Here is an 18,437-nt window from a genome sequence, read left to right on the forward strand (position 1 = left end):
AGTGGTATAAGCCATGTATCAATCACATCTCTTAGTTTGCATAACAAATTGTCAGCTGTATGCCTGTTAGTGAAGCCGGTGATACAAAGAGTGGCCTGCCTGTGACAAATGTTACGTAGTGGTGTACATGCTGCTGCTGTTCCTACTGTTAAAGGTGAATGACCAACCCAGTGGGCTGTCACAGTCATATAGTCTTTGGTTTGGCCACTTCCACTTGTCCACATATCTGTGGTTAACTGAACAGTGGGCAGAATGGCATTTTTCAGCGCAATCTCTACATTTTTACACACTTTTTGGTATAATTGTGGAATAGCTTTACGAGAGAAATGGTGTCGCGATGGAATTCTGTAACGCGGACACAAAACCTCAATTAACTGTGAAAAACCAGCTGCGTTTATTGTGGAGATTGGACGCAGATCTAACACTAACATTGCAGCCATGGCGTCTGTGATTCGCTTGGCGACTGGGTGACTGCTGTCATATTTGCTTCCCCTCACAAATGATTGTTTCACAGTTAATTGCTGAAATGTAGGACTGCTCATTTTATTAACCTGCCTCTGGGATGACGATTCACCCCCAGCAGCAGCAACAGCAGCAGCAGGACTAACGCTTTCTTCAGAGGAATCAATAATAGTGCCGGAGTATCCAGCCTTAAGTGGGATGCCGGGCTAACTCCGAGCGCTACTGAGGATATTGATGAGGATGGTGTGGTGGGTGTATTTTGTAGCCGTCGGTATGTCGGTGAGCGGAGGGTCTTAGCTGATGAGGGAGTGCTTGTATTCTTTTGGGAAGAACTTTCAGCTTTTCCCAACACTTTGCCATGAACTCTCGTTAAATGGCGTAACATAGACGAGGTTCCAAGATGGTTAAGGTCCCTCCCTCGACTGACTGTGGCTTGACATACACTACAAATGGCTATACAATTGTTGTCTGGATTTGGGTAGAAATAATTCCACACATAAGAAGTGGATTTTTTTGTTTTATGCCCAGGCATGACAATGGCCTTTTTCTTGTCACGTGCCAGAACTGCTGCCACTGGTGCAGGACTTACACAAACAACCTCATCCTCATCAACATCCTCATTAGCGCCCTCGTCGCCTACACAAATCTCCCCCTCATCCTCTTCTAATTCCAAAGTGGCATCCTCAATTTGGGTATCACCGGCTACACTCGGGCTATTAAGGCACACATCAGCAGAATGCTCACGATTAGACATCCCACTGTTGGATGGACTCTCCACAGGGATTGTTGTCATTTGTGAATCAGAGCAAATATTCTCCTGTAATGCCTCACTGTTATCTTGCAGCTCGGCTTTGACGCGTAACAGTAGTTGTGCACCAATTGTAGGCTGGGTAACTTTTTGGGATCTGCCACTAATAGCCAAAGGTGAAGGCCTCATTCTCTCTTTGCCACTGCATGTGTAGAATGGCATGCTTGCAATTTTTTTTTTATCGTCACTTAACTTTTGCTCAGTTACACCTCTTTTTCGCTTCAATACAGTAAATTTTTTTTGGTTTTTGTTTTTTGCACTAATTTGAAAACACTCTGTTGTTTGACATCGCCTTGGCCAGATGACGTACTGGGAACACTAACATCAGGACTGGTGACAGAACCTGGTTGCTCATTCAGATCATATGTGGACTGCTTTGAATCCATTCTGAGCGCAAACCAACCCCAAAAGCACTGAGGAGTGCTAAAAATTATTTAGTAGATACTGCTGACAGATATGACTTTTGACAGCCAGAAATATTAATGCACAATTAGGGAGGACACCCCAAAAGCACTGAGGAGTGCTAAAAATTATTTAGTAGATACTGCTGACAAATATGACTTTTGACAGCCAGAAATATTAATGCACAATTAGGGAGGACACCCCAAAAGCACTGAGGAGTGCTAAAAATTATTTAGTAGATACTGCTGACAGATATGACTTTTTACAGCCAGAAATATTAATGCACAATTAGGGAGGACACCCCAAAAGCACTGAGGAGTGCTAAAAATTATTTAGTAGATACTGCTGACCGTTATGACTTTTGACAGCCAGAAATATTAATGCACAATTAGGGAGGACACCCCAAAAGCACTGAGGAGTGCTAAAAATTATTTAGTAGATACTGCTGACAGATATGACTTTTGACAGCCAGAAATATTAATGCACAATTAGGGAGGACACCCCAAGAGCACTGAGGAGTGCTAAAAATTATTTAGTAGATACTGCTGACAGATATGACTTTTGACAGCCAGAAATATTAATGCACAATTAGGGAGGACACCCCAAAAGCACTGAGGAGTGCTAAAAATTATTTAGTAGATACTGCTGACAGATATGACTTTTGACAGCCAGAAATATTAATGCACAATTAGGGAGGACACCCCAAAAGCACTGAGGAGTGCTAAAAATTATTTAGTAGATACTGCTGACAGATATGACTTTTGACAGCCAGAAATATTAATGCACAATTAGGGAGGACACCCCAAAAGCACTGAGGAGTGCTAAAAATTATTTAGTAGATACTGCTGACAGATATGACTTTTGACAGCCAGAAATATTAATGCACAATTAGGGAGGACACCCCAAAAGCACTGAGGAGTGCTAAAAATTATTTAGTAGATACTGCTGACAGATATGACTTTTGACAGCCAGAAATATTAATGCACAATTAGGGAGGACACCCCAAAAGCACTGAGGAGTGCTAAAAATTATTTAGTAGATACTGCTGACAGTTATGACTTTTGACAGCCAGAAATATTAATGCACAATTAGGGAGGACACCCCAAAAGCACTGAGGAGTGCTAAAAATTATTTAGTAGATACTGCTGACAGATATGACTTTTGACAGCCAGAAATATTAATGCACAATTAGGGAGGACACCCCAAAAGCACTGAGGAGTGCTAAAAATTATTTAGTAGATACTGCTGACAGATATGACTTTTGACAGCCAGAAATATTAATGCACAATTAGGGAGGACACCCCAAAAGCACTGAGGAATGCTAAAAATTATTTAGTAGATACTGCTGACAGATATAACTTTTGACAGCCAGAAATATTAATGCACAATTAGGGAGGACACCCCAAAAGCACTGAGGAGTGCTAAAAATTATTTAGTAGATACTGCTGACAGATATGACTTTTGACAGCCAGAAATATTTATGCACAATTATGGGGGACACCCCAAAAGCGCTGGGGAGTGCCAAATATGAAGAAAAAATAATAAACCTCTATCCTCCTCTCTGCACTAGCGATTTTGGTTAGAGCAATTGCAAGAACAATATTGTATTCTCTGTCCCTGCTCTAATTAGCCTATGACTACACCCTGCTCTCTCCCTCTGTCAAATGGTGATGGATTGCTGTGGAGGCGTGTATTTATAAAGTTGAAGTATCGCGAGAACCGAGCCCCGAGATCCGACGACGTCACAATGACGTTCGGCCTCGATTTGGATTCGGAACGGGCGGGAGAGTACCGAGCTGCTCAGCTCGGTACTCGGATACCCAAAGTTCGGGTGGGTTCGGTTCTCGGAGAACCGAACCCGCCCATCTCTAGTTTAGAGCTTTGCAGTATATACAAATGCACACCATATACAACAATACTATTTTGTGTATGCGCATGTCAATATATTATACAGACATTTTCCAGTGCCAAAGAGGTTCACTACATTCTGTTCTACCAGAACCCATGGACTGTTCTGTTGCGCATGTTGGGCCTGCTTATTCAAGCTATACCCTGAGTTCTACATCAGAAAGTCCATGTTTGTTCCAAGTGACTGCACTTATCAACCAAAATCTTGTCTTAGCATTGGCCGACTCTGGTGAGCTTACATTGGTTTCCAGATCAGCCTTGCCCTAAACAATAATTGCTCGATTGCCCAAGGTGAATTTGCTGTGCATTCATGGGACAACTGAGGAATATGAGGGAACACTTATGCCAGTCCACACTTAAAAAGTTATGGTCGTGGCTGCCATATCCACTTGTTCCGGAGTGAAACTTACCACTGTTTAAAGAGGTCCTCGGTGAGCAAGTCCGACCAGACATATCAGCTACTGATACAACAGTCGGAAGCCCTGTCTTAAAGGATCTGATTAAGAAACCACAACATCTGGACCTCGAACTTTGGGAAAGGCCAAACCTGAATGGCTATCCTAGGGTCACGGCAGGAGATCCACAAAAGTATCGCTGTGCGTTGAAGCACGAACACTCCAAAGCAGCATTGGCTGGCGACATCACGGATGAGCCCTCCCCTCCTGTTGGTGACGAATCAGACAGTTCTGCAACACCAATTTTGTTTTCTTTGCAGGACTTTGCTCTGGAACAGCTTAACAATGCAACTTTCTAATATGTATTTAAAAGTGTGACTGCGGTGAAAGGTGTAGCAAATGCCGCCCAGCCTGCAGAAGGTTTACCATATTTTGTTGTTAAAAATAATGTTCTGTATAGAGTTGGATTTTTACAGGGGGAAAAGGTAGAACAGCTAATGGTTCCACAGGTTCATGTACCCCTGGTGTTAAAAACAGCACATACACATGTCTGTGGGGGACACCTGGGGAAAGATAAAACACGGGAACGAGTTCTGCTCAGATTTTACTGGCCTGGTGTACACATGGCATTAAAAAGATACTGCTGGTCATGTCCCAAACCTATGTACCTCTAGAACAGCTGCAGAGGCATTACGTGGCAATGTAATTTCACTGATTTGAATTTGAACCCCATAGAGGTGCACAGGAAAATCCGAGATGTTAGGTTCTCTTGAAAAGTCCAGCAAGTGATCTTGGGAAATTGAATTTCCCTCTATTTGTCTAAATTTACTACAGATTAAATTATTAATTGCTGATATAAATTGTATTTTTATTGAAGTGCTTGGGAGCTGAAGGGGGCATTTTACTAACCTGTGTCTGTGGTAGTGATGCACTGAGTGGCTAGAGTGGTTTTCTTTCGCCACTAATGGCACAGGTGGCAGGAGGCTCCATGTTTAAAAAGCCTATATGAGGCATCCACTAGTCCCCAGTTCCCACTGGTGAATGATTTTCCACTCAGTGGGTGATCTAGCGGTGGGCAGCTGTAGGGCAGGCCTTCTTGCAGGACATTGTGCTTTCACAGACTGAAATGGGCCAGCTGTGGGTAAGGTGGCAGGGGCCTGTTGGCACCAACCAGGAAGCTTTGTACAGCACCTATTCGCTTATATTTTAAAATTAATTTCAGTTTCTGACTGTCTCAATTTTGCACCCCAAACAAACCTTGCCCCCTAAGCTGCAGCCTTGTCAGCATAGTCATGGATAATCAGGCACATCAGTATTCAGGGCATATTTTAGGTTAAGAAACTCCCTCCTACAGTGTGCAGGAGAGAATACTATGTTACATACAACAAGACAGGGCCAAACAATGTAAAGTAATACTATTTACACTATTTAGAGGGTGAGTAGAGATAAGCAAAGTTGCAGCACAATTTCACACAAATCAAGTTTTGTGGTGGAACAGTTTTTTCACACAGATGTGAAGCTGCAGCGAGCCAAGTTTGAGTTTTGCTTTGCCTTTCTGTGTGTAAATTCACATGGAATTTAAAGTTTATAAATAGAGCTGAGATGACAACAGCCAGTTCATTCAGCTGTGTAGTGTGGTTGGGGTAGGACTGGGATCACTTAAGGCCAAATTCCATCTGTGAAATATGCAAAATGGTTTGTTCTGAACAAGCTTTGAGTTAATCTATCATTTCTGTATTTTTGAAATGTTACGAGTGTTATCATGACTGTTACTGAGTATTTTTTATCTGTTATAGAAATAACTGTTTTCGGAATTCTAATAACCTTACTACTTGTGTTGAGAAACTACAGCATTTTACATCCATTTCAATGGTGGTGGTATTTCTGATAGGTTAAAACGCTACATGTAGGGTTTATGAGTGTTGAAAACAGCTAGTGTGCCAGCAAAGAGCATATCTTATCATCTTTACTGATATGCATTAAACAGCTAATAACTGCTGCTTTTTACTGATAGTTAGGACATGTGACCTATGATTATCTAAGTCTGAGAAATATTCCTGAGCTAGTCATCTAGTGGTACTTGCATTTGGAGTTTCATGTACATAGCTAGAAACTTTATATACAAGCTTATCAATGATTTACAGCGAGAGGCTCCCCAGATCAAAATCATATTGATATTAAAAAGAATAATATTTTCCTGGTTACTGATGTGTAGAATGCTTGAATCAAATGCATTAAAATGTCACATAAGTGAATTAAACAGGTATATAATTTGTGCCTAAAAATATAATAATGCATTTATAACAACAATAATTGTAAGATATATAATACATTATACTAACAGCACAACAGAAAGTTAATTAAAACATGGAGTCCAGGACACTGAGGTGAGCCACCCCGGAATTTTGGTAAACTTTGATAGGGAATCGTATCTAAATACCATGGGGTAATTCAATTGTCCACGGAGTTCCCCCAGAAAGGTCGTGGGGGCACGGTATGGCGATGTAACATTGCAAATTTCTCCTTGCACCCCATTGAGGTGAGAAGGAAACTCTGCGATGTTGGGTAATGTTCAGCAGCACATCGTGCACAGTTGAATACACCCCCATGATTCCGAAGGTGAAATCCCAAAGAGATTCCATGAATGGCAAAATAAAACACAGGTAATGCAAAACTAATTCTTGTTATGATGAACATAATGTACCTGGTAAAACTGTTCCCGGATTAATAATCTCAAACAGATCAATACTCGCAGCACATGAACAGATGGGGCTCTGTCAATCCATTCGCTGTGAAAAGAAATAGAACATATTATAAACTATTATATTAATTTTAACATGAATAAACAATGGGAATTTTATAGTGACAAAGAATAAATGACTGCGAAACTCCATATTTGTGTACTTGTAACCTCACATGCGTTCCACTGTAATTATGCATATTTAATGAGATCCTTGAACATTAATATTTGCCTAGATAATATTTTGTTGCTATATTGCCAGAGAGCCGCTGATGCCTAGTGGAACATATAGTGTGTGGGAGCTCAACGTGGGCTATTATACTGTTTATATCTGCAGTTATTAATGATTGTCTGGGAATAAGGCCAACATGGATAATACAATTATACAGCTTTGGAAAGAAGTTAAAGACTGTCACATAATAAAACTTGATAAGAATGTCTGGAATCTCAACACTTTGGGAATGAAAAGATTTCCTTACACTTGCACATTTTTCGTGTGACAGTCATTAACTTCTGAAAAGTCCTGAACAATCATATGCCATTTTAACCATTAAAATAAAAAATATTATAATCCAGGATGAATCAAATGAAGGATATTAGTAACTATGTGTCAGTTGATCTATCAATTTTTTTTTCTTTTTAAATCGGAGATTTAATCTATTTGCTGTGTATTAACTCATAAAGTGCCATGGGTACTTTAAAGTCCAAAAGCGCAATGGGCATTTTCTAGTAACGGATATAGACAGCAAACCATCCCAGAGCAGGCACAGCATTTGGATCCCCTCACCACCTGCAACACCTAAAGACTAGGAAGGTCAAATGAAGGTGTGTGGAATAATATTGGAGACTTAAAGATAAGGTGTATGATAAGCTTTTCAATGTTAAAAATTATATATATGTCAAAAACTATAAATTACCCCTACAGAATGGTCTATAGAGCCCTTGTACAGGGACATATGCTATACATTTGCCCCAGCCATTTTCACTGTTGTGGCAGCATTCATATAAAGATGCATTATAAAATGTATATAATGTCTAGATAATAAAGTGACACATTGTATGCTATTATTAATATTCTTCCTTAAAAAGCATATTACACATCGCTGTACATTGGGCGGCTCAATATACAAATAAAGAACATAAAATTACAATTACTACATAGCATATAGCATATCCTCATACATACAATACCAATACTTCTATACTGCTTAATATTTATGTTTTTAAAACAACCAAAATAATTAAAAGCATAAAAAACTGCTTCGTTTACCTGCAACCAAGCCTGTTCTTTACCAATGCAATGAATATGTCAAGAAATAAGTTGTGCTGAGAGTGCTGGCTAAAATTCCTTTCATTCTTGTAATTAATGCTAGAAGTAAAACCAAGAATCATCAAACATCAAAGTAAAGGAACAATAAAATAAGTAAGATTTCAATACATAAAACACTTCATTTTCCATATTGTTACTATATAAACAATAATGCGATTCTAAAATCAAAATATAGTGATTACATTCAATCATGCACAAGTGATTAACATCTGACAATGTTGGTGTGTTTGATATAAATTCAATAAAACAAATAAAAAAACAACAACAGCAAGTTATACTTGGACAAAGCATTTTGTGATGTTCTGCTACAGAATGTAATATTTTTGTTGTGCTGGGTTTTTTCTATACATGAATTTACATGTATGTGGCCCATGAGAATTACAGTAAGAACAATATCCCAATTTTAAACCAAGATGAGTGGAATGTGACACTGTCCATTCCTCCTCCTAATAGCAGTACAAAAAACACAATGCACATCAGGTGGAATAAAATCTACCATAACCTTATATGATCACACATGGAGTGAATATGTTGGCACTATATTACCAAATTAGCCACACATGTCTCACGAATGATCAGCAACACTGATGAAGATCTGATAAGGACTGGGTAAATTCCCCTTGACTTATACTCACAATCTGTATGTGTTCAACCACAGCCCTGGAGTTGCTACTCACATGAGTGACATGATGTGCATGGTTAGCACTTGTACCTCACAGCACTGGTGTCACAAGTTCAATTCCCGACCATGGCCTTATCTATGTGGAGTCTGTATGTTCTCCCCGTGTTTGCGTGGGTTTCCTCTGAGTGCTCCAATTTCCTCCCACACTCCAAAAACAAACTAGTAGGTTAATTGACTGCTACAAAAAATTGACCTTAGTCTCTCTTGGACTGTGTGTGTTAGGGAATTTAGAATGTAAGCTCTAATGAGACAGGGACTGATGTGAGTTCTCTGTACAGCACTGCAGAATTAGTCCAATTAGTCTAAATTGGTTCTTGGTGAAAACCAGGCGGTTGTTAGACTCAGCACCTTGCTAGGTCTGCACAAATCTAGACTGAGTGTATCCTGAGTGTAACAATTTAGCGTTTCTGAAGAGATATTTTTCCACACGAACCAGAGGCAGAGACGACATACCAACCAACTTCCCAAGAGTCAGTACAAATGCACCGACGACAGACCGATGGGACAGTCCCCTCAAATCAGGACTGTTCGGCCAAAGTCGGGACAGTTGGGAGGTATGAGACAGGGAAATAAATGCTAGACATGTAGGGCCTGATTCATTAAGAAAAGATAAGCAAAAAATTGAGTAAGTTTTCTTACTCAAGTTTTCTGGACCAAACCATGTTGCAATGCAAGGGGTGCAAATTAGTTTATAATTTTTCACATAAGGAAAATACTGACTGTTTTTTCATGCAGCACACAAATACTTGATAGCTTATTTGTACACTGAAATGCTTATTTGTACACTGAAATTTAAAGTTGATCTACGACATGCCCTACCCCAAATATAAATCCACCATCACATTTTAAATTTACCTTCCCCTCCAATGCAACATGGTTTTGCCAAGGTGCAAAGTTATTCATTTTTTTTAATTTACCTTCCTTAATGAATCAGGCCTGTAGTGAGGGTTTGGTGCAGTGATTGTGAGCATTGTGAGTGCTCACACTCAGGATATCCATATAATAATGTTGAAAAAAAATGCTCTAAACAAAGGTAATAAATTAGTTAATTTTGAATGAAAAAAAGAATATTTTAACAAACTATTCACACAAAAAAATTGTTAAATGTGCTGGCCACACCTACTTTTAATAAGTACATTTCTAAATTAACTTTCATGTTGGAAACACATTTTTTATTTTGTGCGGCGTTTAAAAAAAAAATAACGTACTCTGATCTTCTTTTCCTGCTCAGCCGGTTTAAAAGAAGCTAGGCAGGTGTTGTCCCTTCCCTGTGAACTTCCCATGATTTATTAGATAACTACCCAAAGGCTTTTTAAAGTACAGGCACAGGATTTGTACACATTTGCTGTGTATCACTGGCTTTATTTGTTTAGTAGGCAACAAAACTAAATTGGAAACTGATTGACTTTAAAACTTGGGTTTGGTAACTGTGACAGGTGAAGAAAGCATACACCTGAGCTTTAGAGGGAATGAATGACAGACCTAGAATGATAACACTGCAGGAAAAATGTCTTGGAGGCACCAGTAGTAGGAGGGAGGTAAACATAAAACTCTGAGGCTGGCAACAAAACAGGTGATGCATATTCAGCCAACTTTTATCATTGTACCTCGGTGAACATTAATGGTTATTTGTTAACCACAAAAAATGTAACTCTGCCCTGCTTGTTTATGCATGCAAGTGTGCCAACTTGTCCACCTATAGCATTTCAAGGTGCATGCTCAGTTCCCAGTCTACCCCTGGAAAGTCAATCTGCGTCTGAAAATCTGAAAATGCACATGGTAGAGAGAGTTAGTCACTTTGTATCTCCTAAAATAATGCGATCATCAATGATGTGTTAAATTAATTGTGAGAGTGTCTCAGGACTGACTTTATTTCATGCCACTTTTGTAATTTTGAAGGGAATTATTACATTGGTCTAAGGACTTCTAGGAATGTGATTTCTCATAGTAGTGCAACTGGAAGGTGCAAAATGCATCCCATTAAAAGTATAGAATGAGATTTAATCTTCGCCATATTTAAATAATGCCTCAAATCCACTTAATTCTCCCACTACACAGTGTAAATTTCTGCATCACCACAGATGCCACCATCGTGGCCTGTAAATCTATATACTTATATATAAAACTGGATGCATTTGTGTAAAAGTAGGCACATGACATCACAAATTTTATTTTTGAATTTATGCCCAAAGAAGCAACAAATTATATTTCTCACCTGAATTTTTCAAGCTCTACCGATTCAGTTGATTCTTGCCACTGATTTTTGGAGGTGTGGATCTTTCCAAACTTCTGTTGACGCTTTGGTGTGCTGGTAACTTTTAAAGCTGGGAGCTTCAAAAAAACAACAACATATGTTTAACATCTAGATATTGATTAGATACAGTACACAGATGCAAGAACACTGAATAGATACAATCTATAAATACTCCTTGAAATGTCTGTGTTTCTACATGACACATTTATGTAATCCCTTGTTTGCTTGATGTGTGGTGATGGTGTATTTCTTTATAACGCCTACCTTTGGTCAACCACCCAGTGGATGCTGAGTCTCTTTCGCCTTAGGCTCTTGTGGGTGAACAGCAAACACGTGTCCCAGCCAATACAGATATAATAACAACAAAATGTGTAAAGTACAGATATGGTAGCATTATCATAAGAACTGACACTCTCACATAATGGCACTGTCAATCTCTCACTCCTCTGGCTCGATACAGCTGTAGTCTGATAAGCACACATTTTACTCAGCTCATGGTTACACTTGGGATACTAGCAAATGCCTCTCTGAGGAAATACTTACTGTCATCCAACTCAACTCATATATAGGACACGTTACCAGCATCCTGCCCTGTATGTGCCCTCCGTCTTAACTCTATCACATTTCTGCATCACCACTGGCCTCTCTCTGCATTCTGGAGCCTTTAAAAAAGGAAGGGGAGCAGAGAAAGTTGTAGCTCAAAGAGCAAGGGCACTCTGGTTTCCAAAATTTAAATAGTCAGTATATCATATGTAACAGGGCAAATGCCTTTATTATAACACATGTAAATACTTGGCGAAATATAGAGATAAAAACACATAGAAGGATAGAAAAATAGATTTAAAATAAGTTAACCCTTCAGTAACCACCGCTGGATAGGTTGGTAGTACATCAAGATGTGGTGGGTAATGGGCAAAAATAGAGCTTATGAACTGTAGCCTAGATTATAAATAAGCTATATGATCATAAAGTGAGATATATATATTATTCTCCAATTTGGTATACATATGGAGATGCTCTAAATCGGTGCAGATTAATAGTGAGCACCTGTCCTAGCGTCCCTGATAATGGTCTGGTATAGATTCGCAAGCTGAAAGGAGAGTAATAAGAGATTTAAACATGTGATAATCTCTCAATCCTTTATCAAAACTGCATGGAGCTCTGCTGCACAGTATACAATGTGGCGATAGACTAATGTCTCAACAGGTTAATATTCATGTTGTGTCATAGAGATCTAAGCAGTAACAGTAGCAGTTCGATAGTTCACCTAATATGTGGTGTCTGTGCGCTACTGCGAATAGATTCATACAGGATTTATGCGTAACACACTATAGAATAATCATATATAACAGCCTTTCAGGAGTATTGTGCTCTGCATAAGAATCTTATTTAAATGTATCTGATCTCAGAGCGCACACTCAGTGGGCTGTAATATACCCCCTGCTAGTAAGATGCGCTGGATTCATATGCATGAGATCTCTCTTAGTTATTACTTTACATGAATGAGTTAAAACCTGTATTAGAGATATAGATACAGCGTTGCTATCATGAGAACGGTAATATCAGAAGCAGGGAAAGCTAGGAAACCCAAAACGGACTATATGTCCGTGGTGGTGGTTACTTCCGGGTGTGACATCAGAGATGATGTCACCTTCCCGACGTACGTTTCGCCTGTAAGCTTTAATTATTCTATAGTGTGTTACGCATAAATCCTGTATGATATATTACAATGTTGAGCTGTGTCCGTGGCGCTCCACTAAGATATGCCGCCCTGCTTGTATCATAAAAAGTTCACCACAACTTTACAATAACATAGACATATATAGATCGATACATACATTAGGCGCTGTCTTCACACACACTGGGAAGAAGAATGCATATTTCATATAGGAACAATGTCCAAATTTCAATAATCTAGAATATAAAACATAATACACAGAAAGAAAATTTTGATGGTGAAGTATGTTGGCAAAAGTGTGATCTTGATAAATCTTTAACACTCCTTTATAACTATATGCCCGTGCCAGATATTGATGGTACACATGACACCCGTGTTTTCACTCTGTGGAGGCCCCCTATAGGGTATGCGCTTACTCAATAGTAGAAATAATCAGGCCCTCAGAGGATACAACGATGTTTCACTTGATCCAAATAGTACTCTTGACGATTTTCACTCAAAAATAAGAAGAATAAAAACAATCTGGTGCATTACCTTTTATAAAACATCAAGTAAAATACAAATACATATTGCTCGTACCGGAAAGCGGATTAGTTCTCGCGTGCAACAACAAGGTGGATGTATCCCTCACCCCAATCGATACCATCCATCCGTGACTATAAACATACACGTGACCATGGCAACGGAGATTGAGCTCAAACAAATGGGATTCCGGAACTTCCGCTTTTTCAACTACACAACCAAGCCTCGTTCTGATTAGTGGGTGTGTCCGGGAGAATAAATAGGACACTGGGCTCACAGATTATTACACCTTGAAAAAGACCGCTATTAGGTTGAAACGCGTTGGTTTTGAACAGCTGAGTTACCAGGATTGTCGGACATACGCACGGATGGATGGTATCGATTGGGGTGAGGGATACATCCACCTTGTTGTTGCACGCGAGAACTAATCCGCTTTCCGGTACGAGCAATATGTATTTGTATTTTACTTGATGTTTTATAAAAGGTAATGCACCAGATTGTTTTTATTCTTCTTATTTTTGAGTGAAAATCGTCAAGAGTACTATTTGGATCAAGTGAAACATCGTTGTATCCTCTGAGGGCCTGATTATTTCTACTATTGAGTAAGCGCATACCCTATAGGGGGCCTCCACAGAGTGAAAACACGGGTGTCATGTGTACCATCAATATCTGGCACGGGCATATAGTTATAAAGGAGTGTTAAAGATTTATCAAGATCACACTTTTGCCAACATACTTCACCATCAAAATTTTCTTTCTGTGTATTATGTTTTATATTCTAGATTATTGAAATTTGGACATTGTTCCTATATGAAATATACATTCTTCTTCCCAGTGTGTGTGAAGACAGCGCCTAATGTATGTATCGATCTATATATGTCCCTGTATGATATATGATTATTCTATAGTGTGTTACGCATAAATCCTGTATGAATCTATTCGCAGTAGCGCACAGACACCACATATTAGGTGAACTATCGAACTGCTACTGTTACTGCTTAGATCTCTATGACACAACATGAATATTAACCTGTTGAGACATTAGTCTATCGCCACATTGTATACTGTGCAGCAGAGCTCCATGCAGTTTTGATAAAGGATTGAGAGATTATCACATGTTTAAATCTCTTATTACTCTCCTTTCAGCTTGCGAATCTATACCAGACCATTATCAGGGACGCTAGGACAGGTGCTCACTATTAATCTGCACCGATTTAGAGCATCTCCATATGTATACCAAATTGGAGAATAATATATATATCTCACTTTATGATCATATAGCTTATTTATAATCTAGGCTACAGTTCATAAGCTCTATTTTTGCCCATTACCCACCACATCTTGATGTACTACTAACCTATCCAGCGGTGGTTACTGAAGGGTTAACTTATTTTAAATCTATTTTTCTATCCTTCTATGTGTTTTTATCTCTATATTTCGCCAAGTATTTACATGTGTTATAATAAAGGCATTTGCCCTGTTACATATGATATACTGACTATTTAAATTTTGGAAACCAGAGTGCCCTTGCTCTTTGAGCTACAACTTTCTCTGCTCCCCTTCCTTTTTTGGACTCATTACTTCAGTTGTTGGTGCACCCCTCCCTACTCGTGATACCATATAATTATCATTTGATATATTATGGAGGCAGGCTTCCTCCCTAGTGCGAACATTACTCTATTTTCACTTTGGTATCACTTCTGGTATTGAATGAGCCTGTTAAGGTTGTCAGAAAATGACCACATAAAAAGGCAGACAATGGTTACCTTCCAACCACATTTACCAAAATGCATGAGAAGGTTCTGGTTGATTTCAATCAGATTATTATTGGGCTACATGGTCATTTTCTCACCAAATTCTCTGCAATACTGAGTCAATTGCTCGATATTGGTATGCATTATTGCAGTGCAAGGTGGACAGCATAAGATGTATGTCCTGAATGAAAGGTAAGCTTGTAAAAAATAGCGGAATTATGGGGGCGAAAGAGGGTCTGCTATAGGGTACAAAGGCGAGGGGGCATGGCAATGCTGAGTTGCTTTCCTCCTTGACACAGCGAGCATGAACAGAGAAGATCTCTTTATTGTAATAATTCAATCTGCTTCATCCAGTGGTTATTGTTTTTCGGTACTGGACAACCAAATTTTCAAACATGGATGATCATAATTTTGGAATATCTGTTTGACTAAGATCTTTTGTGTGCTACACACATAGAGTATAGAGTAGGGAGCCTCACACGTAGACCCTGGAGAGTATATACACAGCATTTATTCAACAGTTTACTTGGAAGGTTACAACAGGATCTTTGTATCTACATTTGATTATGGCTGTTGTCATTTAGGACATGATCATAAATGACCTGATTATTCTCATAGCAAATGTAGGAGGAAAGAGGTTTACAGGTTCCCAGAAAACCCATTCTAGATCAGACATACTGATTTATGTAGGTAGGAGTGAGAGGTGGTTACCAGAGAGGAGACAAGGTGCAGGTCAGAGGTAGATCTAAGAATATGGAAGGGAGAGTATTTTTATATGAAATTTTAGATGTATAAACGGATGGTATTGTTGAGGACTTTGTAAGTAAGGGTGAGTCATTTGAACTGGATTATGGAGGACACAGGGAACCAGTGTAGGGATTTGCAAACTGGTGCAGCAGATGTGGAGAGGTGAGAGAGGAAGATCAGTCTTGCAGATAGCAGGAGGTTGCAGTAGTCAAGACAGGAGATGATGAGAGAATGGATAGGGGTTTTGGTAGCAAGAAAATTGCATATTCTGGCAATGTTTCTAAAGTGGAGTTGAAAGGACTGGGAGAGAGTCTGGATGTGAGAAATAAAGCAGAGGACAGGGTAAATTGTGACACCAAAACAGAGAGTTTGGGAGACTGAGGAAACTGTGGTGTTATTGACAGTTAGGGAGATTTGAGTGGAGTTGGTGACTCTGGGAGGAGGGAAGGTGATAAGATCTGTTTTGGGTTTCAACAGTGTAGAGGTGGTGATATAAGTAAAGGAATGAGTGCTCCTGCTAAAGGGATATGCAGCTCCTCTCAAGTAAAATACAATAAATAATGGATAGGGAGCACCACTAGCTAGAGATAATATAAGAGATGAGAATTTAATGTATGTAGGCAGAGTGGCAATATAAATAGGTTAAAATAATAAAAAAATATATATATATAATTAAATGAAAAAATGTATAAACAAACACAAAGAAAAACAGACCAAAATGAAACAATAAGGATAAAAATCAAAAAAAGCTTTTCACATTAGGGATAATGTTTATAACCCTTTGCAGAGTATGTGTGTTGCGGAGTGGCAATAAACTTGATAACAAGACTCAAATGGGACAGGCAAAGTATCTTACCCTGCCTCACCCTACCATGTCCCGCAGATGAAAGTAATGGCAGATCTGTTTCAGGTCCCTGTTGAACTTGCTTTAGAGTAGAGGTGGAACTGGAAGCCGAATGAGCGAATTAGTTCCCCAAGATAAGGTGTATGGTGAAAAAAGTAAAGGGACAGGAATTGAGCCTTGTGGGGGATTAAAGGGGTAGGGGGTATTAATGGTAGGGGGATTGAAGGGGAGTATGTGCCAAAGGTAGAAACACTAAAGGAACAGTTCTTTAGGTAAGAAGTGAACCAGTAAAGAAGGCTAATGTAGTGAAAGATGTGTAGGAGAAGAGGGTGATCAACAATGTTAAAAGCAGCAGAGTGGTCCAAGAAAATGAGTATGGATAAATGACCCTTAGATTTTTCAGCAAGTAAATTCCCGATCATTTTTGTGAGAGCAGTTTCAGTGAAATATCAAGAGTGAATGCCTGATTGCAGAGAGTAGAGAATGGAGTGAGAGGAGAGAAAGTGAGACAGGCAGTTGAACACCAATCGCAAGAGGCAAAAGGAGAGGAGAGAAATAGGGCAGTAGTTGGAGAGAAAGACTGGATGGAGAGAAGTTTTTTTAGAATCTGTGAGATAAGCGCATATTCAAAGGAGTATGGCAATGTACAGTGGAGACAGACAGGTTGAAGAGGTGAGCTAGAGGTGGGCATACAGTGGGGGAGAGGGAGTGAGAAATTGAGAGGGAATAAGAATGATAGTACAGGTTGTGGGGTGAGATGATGAGATGAGAGCAGAGACTAAATCTTCAGTCATTAGAGAGAATGACTTGAGTGTAGGTGAAGGTGGGTACCGTGGGTGGAATTTGGCATGAGGAAATATCTGTGTCGAATGGAGTTGATTTTGTGTTTGAAGTAGGTTGCAAAATCATGCGCTGTGAGGGAGGAAGGGGGAGGAGGTGCAGTTTGGCAGAGAAGTGAGTTAAAGGTCACAAACTGGACCTGGTGGATGATAAATGACAGCAACACGAAGGTGGAAAAGATACAATAGAAGTATAGTGTGGAATTCAAAGGAAGAGAATGAGACAAAGGGTTAAGAGGGTATGACTTGGAAGGTTCAGCTTGGAGAAAATAAAATGCCTACTCTACCACCTTCTCTGATTCTGGGTCTGGGAGTGTGGCTGAGGAAGAGTCACTCATAGGAGAGAGCTGCAAAGGATGTAGTGTTAGAGGGGGGGGGGGGCAGATTTCTGTAATGGCAAGGAGGTTGAGGGATTTAGAAATGAATATATCAATAACGCATGCAAGTTTGTTAGAAACAGATCTGGCATTCCATAGTGCACAGGAGAAACAGATGGTAGTGGATATATGTGAATAAGTTTGGTAGGATTGGAAGTAAGGAGTGGATAGAAAGTTTTGGAGTGGAGCAAGAAGATTGTATGGGGCCTAGGGTTAGATGAGGTGTTACCAGCAGCCATGAGAAGGAGCAGAGTGAGAAAGAGGACATACCTGGATGATTTGTGGGTGTGAACTTTATTTCTGTTTATGTAAGTTAGTGAGTATGGTGGGTGCAGGAAACAAAACAGTTCATGTGTCCAGACTAGCGGGGAGAGAAGTAGTGAAGGGGAAATTATAATAGGGGGGGAGATATAGGATGATTGAGAGAGGAGTTTGTGGAGAAGTGTGGTGAAAGTGAATAGGAGAAAGCAAGAAAGAGTGAACATTGAGTTGGTTCATGATGGATAGATGTGGATAACTGTGTTTTAGCTAGGGTAGGTAATGGTGAAAGGCAACAATTGATCCAAATTGTGCAGAGCAATGGAGGCGGCGATGGATACTTTACTGCCCCCTGGCTGTGGTTAATAGAATAGGCAGTTTCAACTGCTCTGACACAATGAGGAAACTGACAGTTGGGTGCAAAGGGTCCAGCAGCC

The 18,437-nt window shown here is 39.6% G+C and overlaps 1 protein-coding gene across 1 annotated transcript in view; it reads right to left on the reverse strand.

Moving 5' to 3' along the window:
• Positions 1-18,437, reverse strand: part of NEK10 (NIMA related kinase 10) — a 241,337-nt gene that overhangs the window by 199,482 nt on the left and 23,418 nt on the right. Inside the window, exons 4-6 of the mRNA XM_075211267.1 lie at positions 10,943-11,058; positions 7,986-8,084; positions 6,680-6,764 (exon numbers count right to left, since the gene is read on the reverse strand). Of these exons, the coding sequence (XP_075067368.1) occupies positions 6,680-6,764; positions 7,986-8,084; positions 10,943-11,058 (300 nt within the window). The remainder of the gene's footprint in view (positions 1-6,679; positions 6,765-7,985; positions 8,085-10,942; positions 11,059-18,437) is intronic.

Source organism: Mixophyes fleayi, chromosome 5, assembly GCF_038048845.1.
Source record: "Mixophyes fleayi isolate aMixFle1 chromosome 5, aMixFle1.hap1, whole genome shotgun sequence".
NCBI classification, from domain to species: domain Eukaryota; kingdom Metazoa; phylum Chordata; class Amphibia; order Anura; family Limnodynastidae; genus Mixophyes; species Mixophyes fleayi.